This window comes from Epinephelus moara, chromosome 6 (genome assembly GCF_006386435.1).
Source record: "Epinephelus moara isolate mb chromosome 6, YSFRI_EMoa_1.0, whole genome shotgun sequence".
NCBI lineage: Eukaryota > Metazoa > Chordata > Actinopteri > Perciformes > Serranidae > Epinephelus > Epinephelus moara.
In genome coordinates this window covers 31,908,990-31,936,634 of record NC_065511.1, presented here as the reverse complement: position 1 = coordinate 31,936,634, position 27,645 = coordinate 31,908,990, and the positions used below count along the sequence as shown (strand labels likewise).

General features: G+C 43.2%; 1 protein-coding gene across 1 annotated transcript in view; it reads left to right on the top strand.

Annotated features, from left to right (window-relative positions):
• adamtsl4 (ADAMTS-like 4) overlaps positions 1–27,645 on the top strand; it is a 56,268-nt gene that overhangs the window by 24,460 nt on the left and 4,163 nt on the right. Inside the window, exons 5-16 of the mRNA XM_050046115.1 lie at positions 5,245–5,347; positions 16,533–16,672; positions 17,123–17,327; positions 17,772–17,956; positions 21,089–21,260; positions 21,850–22,116; positions 22,281–22,410; positions 23,931–24,135; positions 24,791–24,964; positions 25,050–25,229; positions 25,328–25,507; positions 27,433–27,580. Coding sequence (XP_049902072.1) covers positions 5,245–5,347; positions 16,533–16,672; positions 17,123–17,327; positions 17,772–17,956; positions 21,089–21,260; positions 21,850–22,116; positions 22,281–22,410; positions 23,931–24,135; positions 24,791–24,964; positions 25,050–25,229; positions 25,328–25,507; positions 27,433–27,580 — 2,089 coding nt within the window. The remainder of the gene's footprint in view (positions 1–5,244; positions 5,348–16,532; positions 16,673–17,122; positions 17,328–17,771; positions 17,957–21,088; positions 21,261–21,849; positions 22,117–22,280; positions 22,411–23,930; positions 24,136–24,790; positions 24,965–25,049; positions 25,230–25,327; positions 25,508–27,432; positions 27,581–27,645) is intronic.

Below are 27,645 nucleotides of genomic sequence, written 5' to 3'. Positions count from 1 at the left end.
TTTAAACCAGTATAAACACTTAAAAAAGTAGTCTGGGGGTGGCACGGTGGTGCAGTGGTTAGCATTGTTGCCTCACAGCAAGAGGGTTCCTGTTTCAAACTAAGTGGGGGAGCCCCCCTGTGCAGAGTTTGCATGTTGTCCCTGTGTCAGCTTGGGTTTTCTTTGGGTACTCCAGCTTCCTCCCACAGTCCAAACACATGCAGGTTAATTGGTGACTCCAAATTGTCTGTAGGTGTGAATGTGAGTGTGAATGGTTGTCTGTCTCTATGTGTCAGCCCTGTGATAGTCTGGTGACCTGTCCAGGGTGAACCCTGCCTCTCACCCAATGTCAGCTGGGATAGGCTCCAGCCCCCTGCGACCCTCAACAGGATAAGTGGTTACGGAAAATGAATGAATGAATGTAGTTTTGCTTTAAAAATCAGTGGTTTTCCAATGCTGTTCAGCTCGCCACAGAGGTGCATCTAACTACAGTGGCCGACGCAAAAACATGAATCACCCTGTCTAGAGCCAGTGTTTGGTTAGTCCATTCTGGGTTACTGTAGAAACATGGTGGTGCAACATGGCGGTGACAAAAGAACAAGGATTCTTATTTTCAGGTCATTTTACACTAAAGAAAACATACTTATTTTATTGCATTACATTTCTGCCAATATGTCCCCCTAAATCCCTTACACTGGAGCTTAAAGTGTTAAATAGAAATAAAAAAAATAAGAATAATCTGACACAAGTCAAGTGACATTTTAAAACACTTGTAAAAGCATTTTGTGAATGGTGCTACATGACTGAATGGCTTTGACTTTGTTTGGGGTGTACTTGTGGTTTGAGTGTTTTGATTTCATCCACAGGCCCAGACTCATCCTCGCTGCCTTTCCTTCACCACACACCACCTTTCTCTCCTCCGTCAACCTCTCTCTTTAAGTATTTCACTTCTGTAAAAGCCATTGCTCTCTCTCCTCTCACCTCCTCGGCCCATTCAATAACCACCACTCTCTCTTTCCCCCCTCCTCCTGTCACCACTCCTTCTGTTCTCGCTCCCCTTCTTATGGGGAGATCCCCTCACCCTGCACTCATAGTAAATGAGGGAACACCAGAGAATACCAGCCTTTACAATAACATACAAATTCTCCTCCACAACCATGAAACACCAGTTTTTACTCTCGTTTTACGTCCCCTCCCTCCGCCCTCTATTCAGTCCATTAGCCTCCTGATGTTTTTACACACCCTAAACTCTCTTTAGGGAGGAGAATCCACTCGCCCTGTAGTGCTCATACAATCACCAACGCATGACTGCACACACTTGACTTTTACTTACATTCTCTCCTTTCATTTCGCATTCCCCTTTTTGTCTTTTATGAAAGCTCTATCTTTCTTTTTTCTTTTTTTACTGCACTGTAGCATCCCCCACACTGTCCTTGCGTGTGTGTGTGTGTGTGTGTGTGTGTGTGTGTGTGTGTGTCATTGTTTATGGTCATTCAGGCACAGATACACAGAAACTATCCAGTTTTAAATGGGGCCCAGCATGTTTATGTCCAGCAGGAATATTTACAACCATTACCGACCGCATTTCACACACACATCCGGGGAGATTTACACGGTTACTTGAAAACATCAGGTCACATACGTGCGCTAACCCACCCCCCACCATCCTCACACACACACACACACACACACACACACACACACATATGTATTCAGTGGTTCAGACACACACTCATAAGAGGCTGAAACCAGACTACAGCATATTGCTCATAAATAACACAGAAATAAGTCTGTTTCAGCGGTGTGAAACTGTGGCGGAGTGTACCACATAAAGTTTCATGAGCTGGTTTCACACTCTGCTAGGACAGAAACAACAGATGATCCTTATGAGTGCCTTGTGACTTGACGGCGACATACATTCCTTCACTGAAACACAGTGAAACTGTGAAATTCAGCATGGCCGGTGTCAATGAGTGCATGCTTTGACGGTTTATCCATGAGAGTCTTTTAGTTACACTTTGTCGCAGAGGCTGGTTCACATGGGAACTGTCGATCTGTGTGTGTGTGTGTGTGTGCGTGTAAACTTGAATGCTCCCTCGCTCTTGTCTCCCCAGATGAGTGACTAGGAACTTTCCAGCTGTTTGTGACAGCTGTGTGAGCGCAGAGAGATCCACACAGAAACACAAAAGACAAGAGGAACGAATCAAAGAAAGAGACGAGTGGAAGACAAGATGATTGTGGAGCTGACAGAGATTAGAGTTGCAAGGAAATCTGAGAGCTCTGTGTGCGGCATGCAAGTGTGTGTGTGTGTGTGTGTGTGTGTCCGTGTGTGTTTGAGCCAGCTGTACATGAGAGGGCTGTAAACTCAGTGGGTTTTTTGACCAGGCAGGATGGTTGTGGCTTCCCACAGTAATGATACCTGAGTGTTTGTGAGTGTGTGTGCAGTGGTGGAAGAAGTGCGCAGATCCCTTACTTAAGTGAAAGTGCATCAATGTGAAAATACTCCACTGCATTCAAGATGTTACTTAAATAAAATACAGAAGTATAATCAGCAAAATGTACCTAAAGGAATAGTCTTAACACTTTGGGAAAATGCTCAGATGCCACTCTCATATCTATCTGTTGAATGTAGAGTTGATGCTAAGCAAAGCTAACCAGCTGCTAGCAGAAGCTTCATATTGTATATTACATTATTAATAGTAACTGTGGCTGTCCAAGAAATGCAGTAAACGTCTACAGCTGGTTAGCAGGCAGCTGTGTGAGGCTGTACCAAGCACCCAGGAACAGTGCCGGGCTTTGAGGCCAATTTGACATAGTGGCCAAATTGTGGAATTACAGATTCCTTCAGTTCGCCACATGACGCTATTAGGCCTGAAGAGACTCTTTCCCATAGGCTTACATTGTGAAGGAGACATCTGTAAATCAGTGGATACATTTTTTGAGCATCACAACCCCTGCGAAGTGAGTCCTTTCACTATCGGGATTTGATCCTTCCAGTCCAAAAGTCTCCAGTGCACCTGCTCCATGGGCTCATGGATGTGCAAAATTAGGGTTATTTTACACCTTGAGGTCAAACTTGTTTGGCTACATGCACTGCTGAGCAACTTTTATAGAAATAAATGCAGCAAACTCTTAAACACTGTGTCCAGTTCTCTTTAGACATGCATGGGCTTTGGTAGGGAGGTGCTTAGAGCCACATGCTAACACCACAATGTTCACAGTGACAATGGTAACATGCTGGTGTATAGACCAGACTGGTACATGTGGGTACTTTGCATAATGTCAAGACTGTACCCCTATTTGAGGGACAGGAGACTGAAGATCGGATACATGTCAGTGCAGTTGACGAGTGTTTGGTGAAACATTTATTTGTAGACATGTCTAATAGTTGGACATGGTAAACTGACTTGCAGTTGTGCATCACCTTTCTAATCTTCTGACCATTCAAAGTGCTTTTACACTGCAACCTGTCCATAGCCAACTGTTTGATGTCGAATGAGATTGAGACAGTTTAATGCTGCTATACTGACTGTTTGAGCTGTGACAGTTTTCGTTTTTTACCACGGTGAAAGAGAAACATATTAGCACTTTTTCTGCATTTTCCTGTTTATCTCCATATGTGACAGCCTGTTTCTTTCCCCTAAAACAGGGCATGGCCTTGGCGATGCCATAGCAGGTATATACTACAATGTTGGCTATCTTTATATCATAATAGCATGCTAACGTTTGCTAATTATAAGTAAAGAAATTATAGCAGAGACTGATGGAAATGTCATTAGTTTTGCTGGTATTAAATTTACTATTTGTGGTTTATTGATCTGATGGCGCCACTCAACAAATGTTCAGGGGATCACCAAAGTCATGGGGATTTGTCATCTGGGGTCGATGAATATCACCCAGGGCTTAACAATAATGATTGCCCGATTGCCTTGGGCAAGTAAAATGCCACATCAGGCTAGTAAATCCTAGCAACCTACTTGCCCAATCAGGCATGTGGTAAAAAAATAATTATATTTTTGATGGAGGTAGCTAAGGAGGGAATCATCTTGCTTCCTTCTCATCTCTGTTGAGAGTTGAGAGAAAATGGCAGCAGATAAAGACAAAGTTTACGAGCTGAAGCCCAAGCTAGCCCTTCAGTTTATCCTGGAAACAGGAGTGTAGTTTGGTGCCTTCAGAGGATGTTGGGGAAAGTCCAACTATATAATATGCAGTTTGCCACAAGTTTCAGAGAAAGTCGCATAAAACAATGTTGTTTTTTCAAAGGCATGTCGGAGTTTCCCGAAAACGGCACTGGAGTGCCACAACAAAAGCAGACAGCATCTCGCTTGCATGGCAGCTAGGAGGGCTGTCAACAACCACTCCTCCACATGAATTAACTTTAGTTTTTGTTGTTATTCGATAACCACTACTTACTACAACATTCTGTATATGGGCAATAAAGAATCAACTTTTGGGAAGTAGATTTCTGACCCACTTGCCCACCTGGACAAGTGAAAAAAACATAAACACTGAAGCCTGTATTTGTTGAGATATTTCAGTCTGGACCAACACGGCTTGGAGTAGAAGTAAGTTAGCATAACATGGAAACACTCAAGAACAGTACTGTTTTTTCAGAGTTGTACTGAAGTACAGTACCTGAGCGCATGTTTCTTATCACAGCCGTGTCCATGTCTGTGTGTCCCAGAGGACGGGGGCAAAGCTCAGTGAGTTATGATCAGTACAGGATAAACCAGCAGAGTCGTGTCTGCCTGATTTTTCAGCTGTAGTTTAAGTGCAGGTATGCTGAAACTCTTTCCACTCCATGGCTCCATAAGGACTCTGCTTGAACGAGCACAAGCTGGACATGTGCTTATACACACACATGCACATACGCACACACACACATGCACTTCACATTCTGTGGCCATGCACTGAAAACCACGGTGGATTTATGTGAGCAGCCGCGTCCAAAAAATCTATTATTTCCATATGGTTGTAATACACCCGCTGACTGCCAAGAGCAGCATGGAGACTACGTGTGTGTGTGTGTGTGTGTGTGTGTGTGTGTGTATTGCTATTGCGTGTTTGCGCTTACCTCTACAATCTCGAATTAATTCTCCCCTCTCTTTATTAGCTGAGTTTTCTCACAACAGTCCACTCCACCCTTGTCTCTCCAGAGACTGGGAGAGAAACAACCGCTGGTTTAATAGCCGGGTGATTTCATATTAGTTGAATGTGTGGCACTGCATTCTAAACCCTCTGTCTAATCGTGTTTCTGTCCCCCAGGTGTGTGGAGCGGGTGCGTTGGACTCCAGAGCAGAGCAGTGTGCAGCCTTTAACACCCAGGAGTTCATGGGTCGCCTTTACGACTGGGAGCCTTTCACTGAGGGTGAGGACTGAGTTAACACACACACACACATGGTAGTTTAGGGTTTAGCTGCACAGTGCTTCCATGTGATAATAGGCTTATTGCTGGAATTAAATGCTAGGAGAGGGGAAAGGGGGTGAAACGCGTCAGTAAAAGTGTGATTAAGTGAGTTAAATGTTGCTCTGGTGTGAGTGTTGGCAGGCCTTGCACTGCACGCCCAACCCACCACAATCCCTCCTCTGATTGGCCTGCAGTGCATGTAGCATCGAGGGTGGTGAGAGTCAAGAGAAAAAGAGAATGACTGGAACTCAAACTGCTTTTATTCTTTGCAAAAAACACTCCCTCTTCTCTTTTTCCTCTCATTTGTCCAACATCTCCCTGCTTCTCTCCTGCCAAGCTTCTCCTCCCAGCTCTGACTAAGCACACAGATTCCTACTGAGTGAGATAAAGAAAGAGGGAAAGACAGAGAAGGGGAGGTGAGAGGTGATGGGACGCAAGTGTTTTGTCACGTGACCATTGGGAACGAAGGGAGGCAACGTGGCTTGTGTGTCTTTGTTCCACCGTACTGTACGTGTGAGTGCGTTCCATGTGTTTGTTTACTTTCCTGTTAAGCGTACAATAGTTCAGCGCAGGGGAGATTGGCTCTATTTATCTTTGTTTTCCAATGCTGGAGGGAGGAGGGAGAGGAAGAAAGAGAGAGAAAACACTAAACAGATATTTGAGGAATTTGAGAGAAGAGGAAGAGTGGACAAAGGAAATATTACCAACATGGGGGTTTTGGAAGTGAGAGAATGTAGAGAGGAGCACAGCTGCGAGATGATATCAACAGTATTTGTCATTACACATAGACATATGTGTACAAGTCTTTGTGTATTTAAAGTCTGAGCTTAATGGCAAGTGTACTTGCACTGTAGATGAATGGCTTAATGGATCCGAAATGGTATGTGGAGAAATGTTTGTGCATGTATGTTTATCTGTCTGTCTATCCAGTTGTGATTACTGTATCAGCTGGCTGAAATTCCTCAACACACAGACTGTGAGAGTGTAGAGCCAGACACATGAGATCAGCAACACCAACCACATATAGTAGTTGGATTTATTCTGTCTTAATACACACATAGCACCTTGTCAAAGTATAGACAATACACCAAACTGAAAACACAGTAGAGCATGAAACACAAATAAAATGTCATGACGAACGACAGGCTTGCACCTGGACATTTAGCTGCTAAAGAACCAGATATTTCCTCGTAGTGAGCAACAGAGCTAAAAGGGGAGTGAATATTGGACTCAGATTCTTCGGTTGATATCAGGATCATTATAAACTCTGACTTATCAAGCTCACTGGTAAGAAGCAGAGAAATAATTTAATTAAAGCCTGAATTCCTTCTTAATGTGCAACATATTAGTCTGGAAGTTTCAACTCATGTCTTACAGAGCTGGTGATTAAAACTAGACTTTCATCTCTGTCTGAGTTCAGATTGTTAACTTACAGCACAGCTACACTCACAGATAACCGAGCCTCCTACCTGCCTGTCAAACAGCAACAACCCATAAACCTTTCTGAGACAGTCTGGACTGAGTGGAGTCCTGGGGGGATCAGCTGTGAAGTCTGGCGGCCAGTGGCTGCTTGCTCCGCTGCCATTCAGAGGCTAACAGGTGGCTGCCAACAGTCACCGCTGCAACTAACAAACTCCACAAATCCATTCAGCAGCTCCACCATCCACAGTCAGACACACACCGCTGAATATTTACTGCTGACACACCAATGCTCTGGTGTGAGTGTTTTTGCTGGCTAGCGAAACATCCTGGCACAGACTATGTACTGGAGTTAACCAATCTGACGCTGATGCAACATTTGAAGATAATTACAAGCACAGCATTTAATGTCTGATAGTTGGCCACAAACATTTTTATCACGTCTTGTCTTATCAACAAAAATTAAGCATAGATTTCATCTTAGTTTTTATTATCAAGATTTATTTTTAGCTTGTTATCGTCTAGTTTCTGTCATGGAAAAAAAGGTCGTTGACTAAAAATTTTCACCGTAGTTTTCGTCAACGAAATTAACACTGGTTGATATGGATGGAATTATGGTGTTTTGTTTTGAAAAAATTCAACTTTTGGGACTTATGGGGCTTTATATTTTTTTGTATCAGGCTGTACACATGTTTATTTCTGCTCCGAGGTTTGACATTTTAGCACGGAAGTCCGTGTTAAGTGATTCGCTTCTGGAGCCAGCCTTTAGAGGAACTACAGTTTTTGGCACTGCTGCGCTGGTTTCATTTTTTAGCCCCAGTTGTTGCTGCTTGGTCTAACAGTATATATTACCATATTGTTCCCACATGCAGGCGAATTTGAAATTCTTAATCGCCTGTATGAGCGTCTTTGGTGTATTCAGGTCACCTCTCACCAAGTATATGCTGGTCATCTCTCTGTGACCTTGCAAAGGATAAGTGTTTATATGTAATGGATGGATTACATCACTTATCATTACTTGTGTGAAAGGTCATCACGGAGGGAGAGCACCTTAAAGACTGTACTGATGTTATTTGGCCATGTCCGAGCAGTCTCAGGCCAGTAAGCATCCAAACTGGGAGTCCTTGCAGGGGTATCAGCCGGAGCCTAACTGTCTGCATAAACACGCAGGGGCTGTCCTTTCACCCACCACCCCCTCGTCTGTGTGTGTTTGTGAGGGAAGAGAGTGAGATTACTGTATTTATCCTGAAATGAGCTGCTCTTAAATTATTTCTATCTGCTGTGTGTCCTTGCCCTCTGCTCCACTCGGGTTTATTTTAAACTTGTATGTCCTTGAGATCTGCTGAGAAAAGGAGAGGACCGGACAGACAGAGAGGAGGTGAAGGAAAACAGAGACGACCTCATAGAGGGGGGCACATGGGTAAATCATGCTTCTGGCATTAGAAACAAAATTACTGTGAGGATATTTTCTGGATAAAAGGAGCCACCAAATGCAGGATGTCACATTTATTGGTGGTGATGACTCCGGCGGGGGTGGATACAGTACTGTATGTGTTGAAGGTATTTGCACATGACGTCAGCTAAGTCAGACACATTCGACCTAAGTTGGAGATGATCCTTTTCCACTCTGCTAAGTAAACTGTACCTCACTGTTTACTTCAGTCCGATCCCATTGGCCACAGCCCAGACCTTCATATCCAGCTTCCCATCAACACACCGGAGACTGCGAGGAGTGTGTGTGTTTCGACATCGAATGGTGTGTTAGTTTCTCCCCAGCTGCACTCATCTGTTTAGGACTCTGTATGCCGCTGCGTATATTTCACATTAGTATTTATGTTAAACCGTGCAGGCAGCTCCCGCTACTTAGTGTGTGATTTTTTTCCTCCAAGGTGACAGCCCTGTTATGTATATACTGCAAAGTGTTGTGGCCTATGGTTTGGAACTGGAAGCTTAAACTGTAAAGCTGCCACGACGGTTATAAACTGCAGAAGTGATTCATTTTAGTGGTAATGTTTTCCCCCCATATGCTCGGCTCTATAGCAGTACCTCTAGTTTTGTAAGCGCTGCACGTGCAGGTGTTGTTTTACTTGAATATTCCCTTTTTTCAGGCCTCATCCCCTCTCTGCGCACCCATCCTCCCCTCTTCCTGTCCCACTGCCTCTCTCTTTCTCTCTCCCTGCTGGAGTTTGTTTAGACGGAGAGATAGTGGGGAAGTATATTTAGACAACATATATTCCACTGTCTGAACACTAAGCTCAGGGAGGGAGAGGGAGGTAGTGGAAGAGAAAGAGAGGCCCGAGATCGAGGCGAAGAGAGGAACAGAGAAGCAAAGTGAAGTCGCTAAAGACATACAAAAGAAAAAGGCGTTAATATAGAGAGAAAGGTTAAAGATGATTAGGTGTTGGTGAGAGATGAGGAGAGATGGAGAACGAGGGAGAATACACAGAGAGAGGCAGAGAGTACATGAGTGGCAACACGTCTCCCCCTCTATTTTCTGTCACTGTCTCCAGTCTAATCTCTCAAAGATAACTATGACGTACGGAAAGAGAGGACGAGGGTGGAAAGAGAGAGAGGGTGGGAACACTGCCTCCCTTTCTCTGTCTTTCTAAATATGTACTGTATATCCGTCTCGTTGCACGTATCAGACAGCAAAAGAATGATAGCAAAGAAGTGGATAGTTTAAGAACGTTTGGCTCACGGATGGCAGTCATGGACACTGACTGGATGTTTTCATTCACATTATTGTACAGCAGATATTAAGGATGGGTATCAGTACTCGATACCTTTGACGTATCGACCAGAATAACCCAGTACCAGGTAGAAGAGGTGGGAGTAAGTCACACACACACACACACACACACACAAGTCTCAATTCTTAATTTTTTAAGTCTCAAGTAAGTCTCAAGTTACTGTGGAGAGAATCAAGCAAGTCAAGTCAAGTCTGCTATAAAGTCTAGCAAGGTAGGTCAAGTTATTGCTCAGGTCAAGCAAGTCAAAAGTCAAGTCAAATAAAATCCTGATGATTTAAGCTAAGACATTAGCTGAAAAGGCAAATTCATGTACCTTTTTTGTGGATTTTTTAGTGATGGATAAAAATGTATGTTGTGGTGGTCTTGTCGGTGATTTTTGAGCTGCAGACTTTGCATACTGCTGTTCTCCTCTTACTACCTTCATCGACAACATAGTCCTTGAATCCAAATTTTATTATTTTTGGACTAGTCCCCTCAGTGATAGCTGCCTTATGCATTGGCCTCTGCCTAGTAGGTTGCCAGGTGTGCGGGAATTGCACCAGAAATCATGTTAAAAAAACAAAACATAACTTCTCCAAGTATTTAATTTAAAAAAGTGAAGTCATCAAGTGACCTTTCAAGTCATCTGTCTGATGTCTTAGTCCAGTCTTGAGCCGTGAATACAAAGTCAAAGTCAAGCAAGTCTTAAGTCCTCAACTGGAGATTTAAGTCTGACTCAAGTCATGACATGTGACTCAAGTCCCTCACCTATGCCAAACAGTATCGAAACATCTCCAGTATCTGCATTAGATCCTTTTTGCGCTGGGGTTCTGATCCTGGACCGTCCTGACTCTCGCCAGATCAGCAAACTGTTGGTCTCATCTTCAGAGCTGCTCTCCTCCTTGCAAACTGGAGCATAGTGTACAGTATATAATGGAGTTGTCAATTTAGCGTGCCAAGATGCCACCAACACGTTCAAAAGTATAGCTACACACCACTCCATTCCAGGGTTTCCCATACATTCATTTATTTGTGGCGGCCTGCCACCACTAAAACATCTGCTGCCACAAATAGATTTTATATTTTTGCAGCTGGACCAGTCATTGTAATAAATACACACGTTCGTTTATGTATAGCAGCACACTGTCAGGGTGTAAAGCGCAATTGGGGTAGAGACAGAGCAGCAGAACATCAGGCACATTTAAAGTGAAACTTAACCATTCATTTGCTGGGTCTAAAAGTTTGCTTTGACTTGCAGCAGCTGCTCCTCTCTGATCTGATCAGCTGTGAACAGCTCGATAGCTCAATTAATCACCCCAGGAGACACAAACCGCAATTAGTTTTTAAATACATACCGTTGTTTTTGTTTCTGAATGAAAGCAGTTTTGGTCCCACATTTTTTAATTCAGAGACAATAAGACAACTCCTTCATTCCTCCTCTAATTGGCACTAGATATTTTCCACATATGCTGATGATATACTATTGTATGCTGTTGAAGGACTTTATTTTCTAATGTTCAATATGCTGTCTCTCACCGTCTCTGCTCCCTAAAGTACCATGGAGCAGATGTTTACCTACACTAAAGGACCACTACATTTTTGGAGTATATTGATGGATCTAGCTATGTACCATAACTTCCACACAAACTTGTGGAAAGATAAACATCCAGCCTGAGTCAAATGCTTCACGTGTATGACTTCCTGACCACTTCAGCCACTCAGTCAGATAAAATGCAGTCCTTAATGTCCTCGGATCAGGACGTTTAACTTGCAAAGGCACAAACCTGAACATGGTGTCTGAGTCCAAACTTCAGTGGTTCATGTTGTATCCTCGATGCAGATGCATTTTGTAGATCTGCTGAAGAAAGTCTTTAAGTCTTTGAAATTAGAGTGCAGTCTGTTTTGTGTCTTAGCTTCCTTTTTTCTCTTTCTTTTGTGAATGTTTCGTCTTTTTGTAGCATTTTGCAGTCAATGGCTGTTTCGTCAATCGACAGAAAGTTAATTGGCAACTTTTTTTGAAAAATACTTTGTATGGATGAAATATTTTTACGTTTAGGAACAAAAGAATAGAAAGAAAAAGAAAAGCAGTACACATGAAAAAAAGACAAATATTAGGTCATAGGATGTTTACAAAGACATGACAGTTTTTTCTAATTTAAAGTAAGGTGTCATATATGGTACATGCAATTATCATGTGGAGTCTCATTGGTGAAATAAACACACCATTTTCTCCACTGTTTTTCTCCCAGTTCGTTTTAAAGTCGTATGGAGTAGGTCATCTGTTTGAGGAGGTGTAAGTGTGTAACAGTATTAATAAAGAGGCTAGCAGTGGGTCAGTTTTTCTGGAGCCAGTATTTTGTAATGGCCTTTTTACTTGCTGCCAGCAGGATCTTTAGAAGATAGATATTATCTTTACTATCTTTACTACATCCCCTTTTCTTGGACGCATCCCTGATGGACTCATCAGGGATGCATCCAAGAAAAGGGGATGTGAATGTTGTACTAATACTAAAACCCAAAGTTTTTGAAATGTTGCTGCTTCTTTCCAGAAAGTCTGAATAGAAGGACAAGACCAAAAAATATGGGCATGATCAACCATGATTTCTTCACATTCCCTCCAGCAGCATAGCTGGGTGCCAGTTTGTTTAGACTTCTGTTGGGCGCAGTGAAAAAGTGAATCAGGTTTTTCCAGCAGAAGTCTCTCCAGGTCCAGGAGTTAGTGGAGGTCAACTGTGTTTCCCAGGCAATTGGCAACTATTTTTGATCACTGAATAATCATTTTTGAAAACAAAAAGGAGCCAAACATGCTGCTTTGCCTCCTTAAATGTGAGACTTTGAAACTTTTCTTTGTCCTGCATGGTAATAGACTTAATAGCTTTGGATTTTTCGACTGTTGGTTGGATAAAACATACTGAATCATACCCTATCATATTGTGATATGAGACTACATATCATCTTAGATTTTTGATATCATAATATCTTTAGTGTTGCCTTTCACTGTTCTAATATTCTCCTTTACCAAGTTAGTCATTATATCCACATTTCTAATGATTATTTATCAAAAACCTTGTGTAAATGTTTTTTAAGAGCACCAATAGTCAACCGTACAATATTGATATAAAGGTATTTGGTCAAAAATATCATATTTAATTTTCTCCATTACTATTTTACTATTTTCTGACATTTGATGACAAAACAAAAAATCTATTGAACAAGAAAATAACAGAAAGATGAATAAATATTGAAAAATAATCAGTCGTTGCAGCCTTCCTTTTGGGTGATGTTCTGGTGAAATGAAATCAACACAACAACAAAATGGCAGTCCAGTCTAACTAATCCGTCTCTTTTTGTCTCGAGGTGTGCTGTTTTCACACGTGATAACTCTACGGAGAGGTTTAAGGTACAAAGATTGAGTGAAAGCATATGGAGTTATTTAAAGGTCACAACACACTTTGTGCATTTTCCCTTGGACACACACACAAAAGGTGAAAGCAGGCGTCTGGTATTTGACCTTTAGTCTTTGTTCTTGGCTATCTCCTATGGACATCTTGACTTTGAAGATGGACGGGGCTTTGGGTTACTTGCTGATGATGGCTAATGGAGGGTGAAAAGAGATCTTCCCATGGTGAAACAATCTGCAGTGTTATTATATGAAAATTAAGTGGCATTGGTGTAATATCAGAACTACACATTGAATCCTTTAAAATGTCAAAATATTTTACAAAAGACAGGCTTTTGGAGAGAAACCTATTTTTCAAACTGCTTCAAGGGCAGAATAATATCACTGTACAATAGTTTTTGACCACAAGGTGTAGCGGTCTTCATATTTGTCTATGAGTCAATGGTGGGTGCATTTTATGTCTCAATTTGGCAGAGAAATATGACACCACAGCGAGGAGTCACAAATTCAGAAGCACAGAATTTGTCCTTTTAACCCCTGAACTCCCAGGGACAGAAACTCCATCCTCCTGTCTGAAACTAAATCTATGACCCCTTACTCGTGCTATGAGCTCACGTTTAAGGCTCTATGTCACACACACACAAATGCAACCCTATACAACACACACACAAGCTCTGCCCGAGGCCTTTAACCCCTGCTAGACCCTAAATCTCTAACCTCAAACAGGATGACGAACAATGGAGCCACTCACTGACTTCCTGCCTTTATCACCCATTCCTCTATCTCTGTCGCTCTTCTTTAAAGGAATAGTTAAACGTTTTGGGAAATACGCTTATTCACTTTTTTCCAAGAACAAGACAAGAAGGTCCTTATTATGTCTGTGTGTTGAAAGATCGTTATAGCGATTTAGAAATGCACCGTCTTCATGGGGAGCGGGCTACAGCAGTCTTGTAAGCTCTAGGGTTGGGCATCACATTGAAATATATGAACTGGCCATTGTCAGCCCAACAAATGGCGTTTGCTGGTATTTCAGCTCGGAGATGTGTTTGAATGAGTTTGCTGTTTTGTGTAAAGCACTTTGAATTGCCTTGTTGCCAAAATGTGCCATATAAATATTAGAAATGTTCCGACACCAGTTATTGTTATTAAACTGAAAAAATACAACCGTACACCTTCTGCAAACCAAGTTTCTCTTTTTCACCAAACTAAGGCTGGTGTTAGCTTATTGCCTTGTTAACTCGTCCAAAAATACACGTCATTCAAACTTGACAGACACAAAATAAAACTGTCTCGCATAGTCTTTCCACCAATCAAAAAAATCTTAATTCGACAAGTTAGACTTAAATGTGACACAAATTTTAACCAAATTTTCAATAAAATCACCAAAAGAAAATTCTAATTTATGCGCTTTCCATTCACTACTGCTATGTGAATATCGGGTGTTGGTTCACCTCGATAAGCAGTAGGTGGCACTAATTCTCCAGTCAGGTGCTACAGCAGAGGACGGCACAACAAGATGGCGTATTTAAAAGAGCGCCAGTCAAACTTCAAAAGAAGGAAAACAATGGATGTATAATCATGGAGTAAACACTGGACAATGAAAATAGAGTTTTGAACAACCAATATCATGGCTACGAGCTCTTGGAGTAGTTCTAGTAACAGCTCTGCGTTCATACGTAAGTTAAAAGCTGCAGTGACAAAGAGAGCATGCAGTGGCCGGTGTAATGACGGTGCGTCGTGACTGCACATCATAATTTATTTGCTGAATGTGTTAACGTTGCACTTGGTCGCATTTACCTTTTATAGGTACACAAACTTTTCCACCTCCTTCAAGCCTGAAAAACCTTTTGCGATATTAAGAATTTAAATATTTTTTGCAGTTTCCACTCAGGTTGTTAGGGGGTCATCTGCACACATACTGTGCACAAACCTCAGTGCACTGCACAAGAGATGCTGGCAGCTCTTGGACTTGGACTTGAGGGACAATGAAAGGGAGAGAGAGGCTCTGCAAAGTAACTTGGTTGGCAGTGTTTGCCTCTGTCTCTCCAGCAGTGCGAGAGAAAACAAACAAACCAAAAAATGTCTGGTGATGCCAGTTAGCTGACATATTCGTCCAATTGCCCAACCCAAGTAAACTCACTTTCATTTCATTTCATTTCTTTCATTTTCAGACTTGTAGTCTTCAGCTGATGTTGAACCGTGAGTTCTTCACACCTCACACAGCTCCCTCTGGAGCTAAAAAAGGCTTTGTACAACTTTTATTCCACGTATGCAGCAGCACTCCCCCAAATTTAATTTGACGTGTTAAACCAGGGGTCAGCAACCTTTACTATCTAAAGAGCCATTTTTGGCCAAAAAAGCTCTCAAATAATCTGCCTGGAACCACAAAACATATTTGAGCTTTATAATGAAGGTAACAGTAAGTCTAAATTCACCTATCAACATCACCAGTAGGTCTAAATGAACATTTAAATAACACATTTCAAATTCTCTCTAGTCCTCCAAGGTTTTTATTTCTCGATCTGGAAACCACAGCTAGCTTAGCAAGAGAGATCCAAGACAAGCCACAGCTATTGAAGTTTGGCAATTCTGCACATATATACAGTTGAGGATGTAAGAATCACACAAGGCCTATGACAATGAAAATTAAAATGTTACAAAATGGCCATTATTAGTTTTTATATAATTCTTTGCCAAAGCCACTGGGAGCCACTGGAGAGGGGCAGAAGAGCCGCATGTGGCTCTGGGGCCACAGGTAGTGTTAAATAAACACACGTCCCCTTCAAGTACAGAGCTGGAGGTAGGACGTGGTTAACCTAGCTTAGCGTAGATATTGGAAACAGGTGGAGAGAAACAGTTAGCCTGTCTTTGTCCGAAGTTTAAAAGTGCACCTACTAACACCTCTAAAGCTCACTGACACACTGTGTGATCATGACAGTTTGTGGTTCTAGACAGGGTCTCATGGTGTAACTATTACAGACATCAGATTAATATCTTCTCACTTCATGCTCAGAAAGAAAAGATGTTGAACTATTCCTTTAAAGCTGCTTATTGTATTTCACCACACAGACACACTGTTATTACTCTCTCCACATTTTTTGCTCGTACACCACCCCTATCCCCCCGTGAGATCCTCTGTGTTCTCCGTTCATGTATTTATCTGCCTATTCTCTCGGCACTGAAGGACTTCAGTTTCCTCTTTTACCTTGAAGCCATCTCCTCTTCCTCTGATTCTTCCCTTCTGTTCTCTTCTTCTAAGTACATCTCTCCCTGCTGTGCGTGCCTGTTGGGTTCCCCTCATAAATCAAACCTTCCTCGAGCTTATGTTTACACCTCTCCTCTGGGTATGTGTCTCCTGGGAAGGTGCAGCGGTGAATGCACTCGCGCACAAGTGAGCAGCGGGGGAAATAGCTAATCACTCTGGTGCTGTCTGACAGTCAGGGGGGAAACCACATGGAAAGACGTTCATCGCCCAGCTGCGTCTTGTGCACGCCAGGCAGACGCAGAAAGAAGATACACAGACTCATGCAGACACATTCATATGCACTTAAAACAATACATTGTGCAATAACTCCCCTCTTTATCCTGTGTGTTGCAGTTGGTGTGGACAAACAGTGCGAGCTGACCTGCAGGCCTGCCGGCTATCGTTTCTACGTCCGCCAGGCCGAGCGCGTCAGAGATGGCACCCCTTGCTTCAACGTCAGCTCAAACGATGTGTGTGTAGAGGGTCGGTGTCTGGTGAGTGCATTTAAATCTGCATGTGTGGGAGATTTTTAGCTTCAGGTGTCTGAGCCTGAGTCCGTCCTGTCTAGCCGGTGGTTGACAAAGTCCAGAAGCTCTTAGTCTCACGTCTGGAGGCTGATTTAAGCCTGGCATTCAAATTCAGAGAGTCTCCAACCTTTTTTTTTGTTACCCTTCTCCGGGCCTCTGTTCTCTGTGTCTTTCCCTCATTCTCTCATTGGCGCACTCCTGTCTCTGGCATCAATCTCGTCAGCAACAGTTACCAATTTACACAAACAACGGTGAAATAAACACTGGCGTCACACGTGAAATGTCAACCACACTGGAGCAGCTTGTCTCCCCACATTCTCCCTTCCTCCCACATCTCTCTTGTTCCCCTACCCCACTTTTTTTCCCCCTCATTGTCCGACCCGTCACTCACAACTTTTCACCTTCCTCTCTTGCCAGACCGAGGGCTGCGATGGCATACTGGGTTCCGGCTCTGTGATTGACAAGTGTGGAGTGTGTGGTGGGAAGGAGAGCTCCTGTCGAAAGGTGACGGGAAGCTTCCAGAATGTCACAGTTCCCCTTGGTTACTACAAAATCCTGGACATCCCACCCGGGGCTACATTCATCAACATTACAGAGAGACGAGCCAGCCCCAATTACCTGGGTAAGAGCTAATACACACAGACGACATCACGCACGCACACACTTTTAGATTGCTTACATAATACTGGTTGCAGCTCCAGTAAAAGAGAGACGTTGGCGAGGGAGTTTTGGGAATGTGATTTGGCCCGTGAGCGTGTGTGTGCACTGGCTCGAACTAAGACTGTAAATTTTGTGGCCTCACAGACTCCAAGCAGATAAAGCTTGTATTGTTAGAGCCCAAAAGCAACCAGTGAAGTGTGTGCGTGTGAGTGTTTGTCCTGCTGTTTGGTAATGAGACGGCCGTTCAGAGTGTGTTTGTCCGTCTGTGTTTGAGCTTATGGGGGTTTCCTGAGAATTCACCACCATGTAGACTAAACAAGGTCAAAATAAGAAAAGAAAACCTAACCCAAATCTTGCTCCATTCCTCCTGTCTGTCCCTCTGACGCTCCACCCTCGTTTTCTCCAGCCATGAGGAGCGGCACTGGGGCTTCAGTGGTGAATGGGCGTTGGGCTGTGGACCCTCCGGGGGACTACCAGGCAGGAGGGACCACCTTCACCTACACCCGACCTAGAGCACAGGCAGACGGGGAGGAAGAGAGAGGCGAGTCCCTCAGGGCTCCAGGACCAACCACCACACAGCTTCAGCTATATGTAAGCACAGTGTTTGTTTAAACCCTGTGAGCAAACATGAGCCCGGGCATGGCAAAATGAAGCTGATGATAAGAATCAGACACATACACATAGACACATGTGTGTACACAGAGTGTTTCACATCTCTATAGCATTGTCGTAAGCCCGAGGCTATGCTCTCCTGCTCTGTGTCAAGATCTTCCAGATAGGCGGCGTTATTTTAGCATTATGGTGGGATAAAGACAGCTATAGTAAAGCTGAGCCTGAGCCACATCAGACTATCCAGGACTTAATAATAACAATTCTAACCTCAGGCTAAGATCTTATTAAAGAGCAGAACTCCTCTGAAGCGTTGCATCCAGGAGCTGCAGGGCAGGAGGGGGGTAAATGAGCGAGCATCCACCCAAGTCAGGGTTTGATCTCCACTGCAATCACCTGCATTTTTAAGGCTTTGTGGGATTTTGAAATAAGACGTGGAAAGACTGAAAGTCAATAACTGCGCCAGTGGCACTGTGAGGCTGTAATGCTCATTACACGCTGTAAATTGAATCAGTGGATGGATGGAAATAGAAACGAATCTGCTCTGTGTAGAGTTTTGCCACCAGTGGGAGAAAATTATAGTTTGTCTTGTGGGTGGCACCACAGAAACAATATGAAAGAAACAATAGGACATCTCAGGTTTTCTGTCTGTGAAGCACAAGTTACAACCTTCTTGAAATCTATTGTTTAATAAGAACTGAGGTTTGTTACCAGCTCCTGCCAGCATTCAACCACTTCAGGCACATCAAGAGGAGAGTGGTCAAGTACAGCTTAGCGCTTATTGTAAGGTACTTGAAGCAGGGACCTTGTGGGTCGTGGTCGGCATCTTAACTGCTAGCAGCTGGTTATTTTAGCTTAGCATAAACACTGGAGGTAGTCTGACTCTGTCCAAAGGTAACCACTGTTTATTAGCACCTTTAAAGCTCAGTAATTAACACGCAACAAGTTGTTTATTTAATCTGTACAAAAAAGGGTAAAAACAACATGCTGTGGTGTTACAGAGGGTCATGCATATCGCTTTATTCACTGCATTGTTGTTGTCATGAATTGAGGTGAATCGTTTGAATCACTGAAGTTAAAAGTGCTGATTCTTCTCTTACCCAAAGCTTTACTCTTTTGTGGACACCTTTTTGACACCAGTTTTGAAGTTTTTGACATTGCCCAAACCCTCCTGTGGAAGGCAGGTTAACCAAATACCAAGCTGACCTTGTTGCATCCGCTACCCTCATAGCCAAACGTTGTATATTGTTACATCAGAACAGTCCTCACCCTTCAAGAAGAATGTCTCGTTTAAAATTACTCATCTCTCTTCTCCACTTAGAACAGAGGTGTCAGAGTCATTTTAGTTCACGGGCCATATGGGATCTGATTTGATGGCAGGTGGGCCGGAGCAGTGAAACCATTGCCTAATATCTTATGAATAGCAGACAACTCCAAATTTTTCCCTTCTTTTGCTCAAAGAAGTACATTTTTAAAAAAACGCTAATCCATTTACGAAACAGATGTCAAACAGCCTGCGATGTCTTCAGAAGAATAAATGCAATTTCAAAAATATTTCTCTGTTTTCCCACAGTCTACTAATCACTGTCATTTCATGTGCATTTTTCTGCACACTTCCACTCCTGTGTCGTTCATGTGCATTTTTCTGCACACTTCCACTCCTGTGTCGTAATCCTGACATCACCACACCAAACTAAAGTGAAAGAAAAGAAATGTATTCTGGTCAGGGTGAAAAAGCCTCTGAAGCAGCATTGAGACCCATTGGACCCTTTGGCAGACTGGTTCTGCCCCCCAGGCCCCCTGACTTAGAAAAAGATCAATCACACAGTCAGAGGATCTGTGATAAGATTCCACAGAACTTGCGACCCCTTTCTCCTCTATATTAACTCTCTAACCTAGAGAGACATTTAATCTGATCAAAACCTCTTTGTGTCCCAGTTTTTTCCCTTCTGTCTCTCAAGAAAGTGTATTTTATATCCCGGGGCGGGAGGATGATCTCGGGTGATGGGTGTGTTTTGTGCTGTCTGTGTCTGTGTTTGTTTTATGGGTTGAAACTGTTTAACATGTCAGAAAGCTGTCCTCTTATTTGCAGTTAGTATCTGCACTGTCTATAAAATGTCTTCAGATATGTTCAGTAACCACATAAAAAAGTTAATAGTGCTGAAACAGAGGATTCATCCACTGGGGACCATGAATTGGTTGTACCAATTTCAAGTTGATCTATCAGGCTGAGTTCTTCCCTTTCTAGTGTTCCTTGTGGGACCTTGAAAAACACATATGTCAATTTAAAAGATGATTTTGCAGGTCAAGAAAGTCCCAGTTGGTCATAAGTTTGTCGTAGCACCATTTAGGTCTGTGTGAAACCAAAATAAGGATAAGGATAAGAATAAGAATTCATGCTTCATATGAAAATAGACATAGAATGAACAAAAAAAACAGGGCACCACGCAATTCAATATAAAAATACTTTTAAATATAATTAAAAACAGTCATTAAGGAGCCAAGAGAAAATTGTTGCTTAGGCCTCTGAAGCCGTAAACATAACAAAACCTCCCATTTCCCGACGGACACAGATTCACCACTGGTTGATGGTTAACCAAAATAAGCCTTTTTTATCTTACCCCAGAACGTCTTCCCACGGGTTTAACCTCACTGTGGGTTTCATGTGTGTCGGGCGCAACCCGAAGCTGCTGTGGAAAAGAAACCACCCAGCTGTGGCGCTGTGGGGGTTAACAAACACACACCGCAGTCTTTAAGCACGGACAGATTGAGCAACTGTCTGAATCATGTTGGCAGAAAATAGCAGATCCAAATGTTGTTGCCATGGCACTCCAGCTGATTAAGTTTAGGTGACCTTGACTATGTTAAGTCTTGTAAGACGGTCTGGAGGGTTTCATAATAAGAGGGGAAACACATAGTGACAAGCATACACCCTGCTGAGGCATCCTTGGGCCTGACACTGGTGCCCTGCCAGGCCCTTAGTGGCTGCTCTCTGACTCATCCTGACCTCTAAGTACATTTCTCTATGGAGAGCTGTAAAGCTGGTTTTGGGTGGTTCTTGTCATTTGCTACTTTTCACCTCTGTCTGTTTTCTCACCCTGTTTTGCTCTGCAGATCATTTTCCACAAGGAGAACCCGGGCATCGACTACGAGTTTTACGTCCCTGTCGAGAAGAAGGAGGCAGAGAGGGAGAGGCTGACAGAGAGGGAGAGGGAGGTACCCAGAGAGAGGCCGAGGGAGCGAGAGCCAGCGAGAGAGCGAGAGCCACCGAGGGCACCCCTTCGCAGTACGTCCATCGCACTTCATCTTTCTAATTTCCCCTCTGCTGTTTGGCAGACCCTTTGACTGCCGAGTTTTCTGCATGTTTTTCACAGTAGCACAGAGGTGCTGCATCTCTCGGCAGTCATGTTCGGCACATACTTGAATCTTGTCAGTGGCAGAATTGAACTGTAAATCAGACATCTCAAGAGTCATTCTTTCCAAATTACTCAAGGAAACAAAACTGTGAACCATGAACATGACGGATGTGTTTATGGATTTGGATGGGTGTGGTTGCGGGCCAAGTGGGAGGGATTATTGTGCAAGTGTGTTTGTGTGTTTGTGTATGACCTAGATGGGAGGCTATCTGGTCCACATGTTTGCTGTCACGAGACCCTGACCTCATCATGACATCATTAGCGTCTGACTCACTACCTTCCTCCTATTTTCAGTATTTCAACAGGCGAGTTTCGCCTCTTTCCTCACGCTTTATCGCTGTTTTCTCCTCCTCCTCCTTCCTCCTCGTGTCTGTCTCCTCACGTTCACCTCGCTCTCCCACCTTTCCTATCCTTTCTAATTTGTCTTTGTGTCAATCTGTTTTTTTTCTTCTCTCCCAGGTCCTCTCACAGTGTCAGTTGAAGACCCTCTCCCTGCTCCTCCCCCTATTTCGGTCCCTTCTTTCCCCTCCTCCTCCTCCTCCTCTAGCTCTGTGTTTTCTCCTCCCTCCTCGGACCGATGGACACCTGGAAGGTCACGCACTCGGGGCTCTGCGCCCAATAGGAATGCTCGCATCCCCCCTCGCACTGACCTGCCACCAGACACTCAGCCACCATTTGTGTGGAGGAGAGGAGGACTCACAGAGTGTTCTGCGTCCTGTGGCAAAGGTCAGAGTTCATGTGTTGTTTTTTTTTAATTCATTACTCTGTGCATAAAATATTCCTACCTACTGCTGTTGGATAAAGTGATGTCTCCCCCCTGTGGCTCCTAGGTGCAAGTACAACAACATTTAACAGCTGTCTAACCTATCTTTCTGTCTGTCTCTTCTCAGGTTTTCAGAACAGAATCATTCTGTGTATAAACCGCCACACAGACGAAGAAGTCCCAGACAGGAAGTGTGACTCTGCAGCCAAGCCGGTTCCTGAGGAGGAGCCCTGTAACACATTTCCCTGCCCACCATTGTGAGAAAGCACACAGTGGCTTTGAGATACACATCATATGCATTATATTATATATTTAGCTTCACAGGAAGTGGAAAAATGCACTTTACTTCAGATGCCAGCACACTTTCACAGCTGATAATTCACACTGGGAAATCTTTCTGTACTTTGAGCATTTTAAGTCTGTTTTTTTAAGACAAGAAAAAAACCTGTCAGTATGGTATGAAGGTATTTTCTTACTTTGTTCAAGTGGAGCAAAACCTGCCTCATTCTGTCTTGTCTCAAGATACAAAAACTCACTTGAAACAAGTTGATTTCTGCTGTAAACAGGGTGATGTTTCTGTCTGGAATTTTCATTCACAGAAAGGACTCAATAAGATGGAAACTTGTTGCCACTCAAATCGAAAGTATGACTAATAGAAAAAATTGGAGCAAACTTGTTCAATCTGCTTTTAGTTTGTGCCATGTTTACAGAGATCGGAAATCCCCACTTGAAGCATTCTGTTACCCAATCCACACTAACTCCGTCTTCTGTAACGTCTCAGCCATCTGTCAGCAGCAGCTTCTGTGGAGCTGAGTGGACAGTGGCTGGCTAACCTGGCTTCAGCGGTGTTTGTATTTATTGATTCACTGGTTTTATTTCCCTGCCCGCTGTAGCGAGTGAGGGGGATTTGCCTGTTGTGAAACAGCCGAGCTCACAGACAGTCTGGGAGCTGATCAGTCAAGTTCAAAACACATATACGGTGGGATATCTGTGATTTAAACAGCTGTCTATGCAGATTATCCTTCAATAAACATGGCAGAAATAGACTTCAGCATAAAAAACACGGGTGTCTTCCTGAAACGTGCATCTCACAAAGTCGGTATGGACTGATTCATTTAGTTAAGTGGAAGTGTATCTTGGCAGCATGGTTAGCATAGTCGCCTCACAGGAAGAGGGTTCCTGGTTTGAGCCCAGGGTAGAGGAGCCCTCCTATGTGGAGTTTGCATGTTCTCCCCGTGTTTGCATGGGTTTTCTCCTGGATTTCCGGCTTCCTCCCACAGGAAGGTGACTCTAATTGCCCGTAGGTATTAATGTGTGTCTGTCTGTGATAGTCTGGTGACCTGTCCAGGATGTACCCTGCCTCCCGCCTAATGTTAGCTGGGATAGGCTCCAGCCCCCCTGCGATCATAAACGGTTATGGAAAATGAATGAATGAAAGGAAGGGTATCTGTTCCATGAGAGACGGCAGTGATGAATGTCAAGAACGCTCATAAAAACACTTTCAGTGTGGACTGGCTTTGAGAGTGGTGTGATGACATCATGAAAAGCCAGGAGGGTATCGAAACATGCTCGCAGAAATCAGAAATCCCATCGTTTTTGGATGATATTTGACGTCATTGTCAGTGCATACATGATCTGATAAATGCATCTACTACTGACACACAGTATTAGATGTTACTGAAGCAGCTGTGTATCTGAAGACATGTGAGTATGTGTGATTTTCCCGTAAACTTCAACATGTGCCTCTCCTGTCTGTCCCCCTCATTGTTTCTCTCAGCTGGGAGGCTAGTTCATGGTCAGAGTGCAGCGTCTCCTGTGGCCCCGGGATGCAGCAGAGGCAGCTCCAGTGCAGGCAGAGCTTTGGGAACCGCTCCACTATGGTCCACCCTCAGCGCTGTGCCAACCTCACCCCACCAGAGTCCACGCAGGCATGTCAGCTCAGCGTGTGCTCCCACTGGGAGGTCAGCTCCGATTGGAGCACGGTAGGTGAACAGCACCAGTATACGACTTGGAAATGCATCTGCAAATGAGTGTGTGTACATGCAAAAAGAGGCCAAGTGATGTATTTGAGAATCTGTAAACAACACAGATTAAAGGAGAGGGAGTGGGTGGGGATGGGTTAAAATAAACAAGAGTGCGTGTGTGCATGGATTTTTAATTTTGGCATTATGGATCTGTGTCTCTATCATAAATTTTTAAATTGCTTCATTAGGTCAGTGAACAACAATTTAAGCACTTTGAAGGCTGCTGCAGACGCTGTGCCATGGGTGGGGTTGCAACAAATATGTTTTTAAGATCATGGTTAATTTATTATTTTCAGTTAATCAGTTACATATTTTTGGTACATTGTAAAATTAAAATAGATATGAATCATAAGAAAAGCACACAGTTCTAACCAGCAAACATTGCTTCATATTTAACTTGTTTTCAAATTGTTTTAACTTGAGTCACGCGTTTCTCTTTTGTATTTGTATCATGTTTCCCAGTCGTGTTCCTGCTCAACTAGTAGCTCTCTTTTTTGTCGACTAGTATTTGGTCAACTTTAGATTCTAATCAAGGTAAGGTGTGTGATTTGTGTTGGATCTCTCAGTTTACGCCCTTTCTCTCATCTGTTTTCCTCCTTTTCATTTGTCACAGTGCTCAGTGGACTGTGGAGTCGGGAGGAGGACGAGGAGCGTGCGCTGCGTCAGCGATCAAGGCAGCGAGGTGAACGAAAAGGAGTGCAACTCCAGGATTCGCCCACGAGGAACTGAGGAGTGCAACATGGGCCCCTGTGTAACCAACTGGTACTTCACCAACTGGTCCAACACTGTGAGTAACACACGGACACACAGGAGGAAAACATCCACAGCACTTAACAGCAATCCTCGACATGATCTTCCACTTTGTCCCTCAGTGTTCTGCGCCGTGTGGCCCCGGGGTGCAGAAGAGGGAGGTGGTGTGTCTGACTCGAGGAGGAGTCAGGGAGGGAGGAGGGGCAGGGGACTGTGTTGGGGATAAACCGGCAGAGATGAAGGCCTGCAACGGGGGTCCCTGTGTGCCGACAACCATTTGGTACAGCAGCCCCTGGACACAGGTAGGATAGATAGAGTAGGTAAAAAATGAATAGAATACAGTAAAAAGGAATTCATCTTGCAGTGACAGACTGATGTGAGATGTTTCTTCTTTTTCCAGTGTAATGTCCCCTGTGGGAATGGAACCCAGCGACGAGACATCATTTGTGTCCAGAGGATGGGGAATGATTTTTCTGTCGTACCAGTCAGCGAGTGCGCTCATCTGGACAAGCCTGCCGCGGTCCAGGAGTGTGAGATGGGAGAGTGTGAGCCACAGTGGTTCACAACAGAGTGGAGCGCGGTGAGAGACGAGGGCAGAGGGAGGGGCAGGGTTACCACGGGTCTAGAGAGTACTTGGATTTTAAAGAGGGCCTTAAAAGTGTTTAGATTTAGCCTACTTGAATCTCTGAGTCTTTGTTGCTTGTGTTGTGTATCTAGATATTAATGTAATGTAAAAAAAATGCTATAAGATGCTAAAATTTTATTTGCACTACAGAAAAAATGATGTTTTCATATACAGTATAAACAAGTCTGTCCAAGTCAAAAGTTTTTTTAACTTTATTTTTTACCGTCTTATTAACATTTGTATATTTATTTAGTAAATATAAAGTAATGAAAGGGACAGTTTTCGCTACTTACTGAATTTTATTGACGGTTTCAAAGTACAGTGCAGCTAATTCAAACACTTATATAATAATAATAATATATATATATAAGATAAAGTTTACTGTAGTTTTCTCTCACCAAGGGCCTGCTCAAGGGGGCATTTTTGGCAGTTTGTTTTTTAGATTAGATTTTTTAGATTATTTTTAGACTGGTATATATGAGCATTTATGCAAATTATTATCATTTAAAGAAGCAGTGTGTAAGATTTAGGATGATTTAGTGGCATCTATCAGTAAAGACTGCAGATTGCAGTCAGCTGAAACTTCTCCTAGTTATGATTTCTTCAGTGTTCGTTGTGCAGGAAGTTTCTACCAGGAGCTGAATTATCTGCAGAGGTCTCTCCTTCTCCAAAACAAACAGACCTGGTGATTAAAACTGGTAAAAACACTGAATAAAGCAGTTTCACGTTATAAATCAGTGATTCTCTGATGCTCTGGCACATCACAAACAAGCCGCCTAGCCAGCACTTGCAAATGTGTTCTCACCTTTATCTCTGATAACTTGTCCAAATCAAGCGAACCCAGTGATTTAATCTGGTAAAAACACTGAATAAAGTAGTTTCATATTAAAAAATCTGTCTTTTTGTGACACTCTCGTTGTGGAGAGGCTGCTAAGTACAGCAGCTGATGCAAAAACACCCTATGTAGAACCAGTGTTTGGCTTGTCCATTCTGGGTAGAGCAACATGGCAGACTCTGTGGATGACAATCCACTCTCTATGTAGATATAAACGGCTCGTTCTAATACCCCTTTTCCACCAAAATTAGTGCGTTTACGTGGGTTTTTAAACATGTGTAAACCTGCCAGAAAATAGGCAATAGACTCCTTTTCCATCGCCACGAGACCAGAGCTGGGTGTGTTTCTTTTTGATGTGTCACTTTTGACGTCAGGCTGGAAAACAGGGTAGTCAACAGTAGAAAGCAGCATGGAGGCCAGTTAAAGTGTTTTGGTAGTTATGTCTTTATATATCTATATATCTTACTTATTCAGTCTCTGTCAAACTCAGTGCAGACTAATTTGGGTTGATGTTTGAGCGTTGCTTGGGCGGAGACGGACAGCATTTTGCGTTGGCACATCACTACATATCGCCATTAAGGGGGCTACAATTAGTTCACCCAGGTGTTGTGTTTCCATCGATGCTGATCAGAGCCGGAGCCGATAAATTACCTGTTAATACTGAAGAGTCATTTGATGCGGGTGAGAATGGTGATTGTAACCTTTCCCATTACATTAAAAAGCCAGATGTTAGCAGGTTTTTTGTGCAGTGGAAAAGGGCTTAAGGTAACGAAAACACAACAATTCTTATTTTCAGGTGGTATATTATATTATATTTCTGCTATTATATCCCCTTAAATCCTACACGCTGGACCTTTAATTTCAAAATAATTTTTCCTTGACAGTCTTTGAAAATTAATTGAAATGTGTCATCACAAAAAGATTGGCAACCCTAGAAGGGCATCTGAAGAAGAAGAAGAACTTGTTGAAACATTTACTCACACTGCTACAAATAAAAAATTATTTTAATCTATAACCATATTATTTACATCCTCTTTGTTCTCAGTGCTCACGTTCGTGTGGAAAAGGCTTACAGATGAGGGAGGTACGGTGTCTGACACCGGACAAAAAGCACAGCCAAGAATGTGACTTGGACACCAAACCTGCACAGGAGCAAATCTGCAACACAATACCCTGCAGTCCACAAGTCGCAGGTGCGTGTGTGACCATGTGACTGTATATTTATGTGTGTCTTTCATATTTCTCACCATCAGCCCGT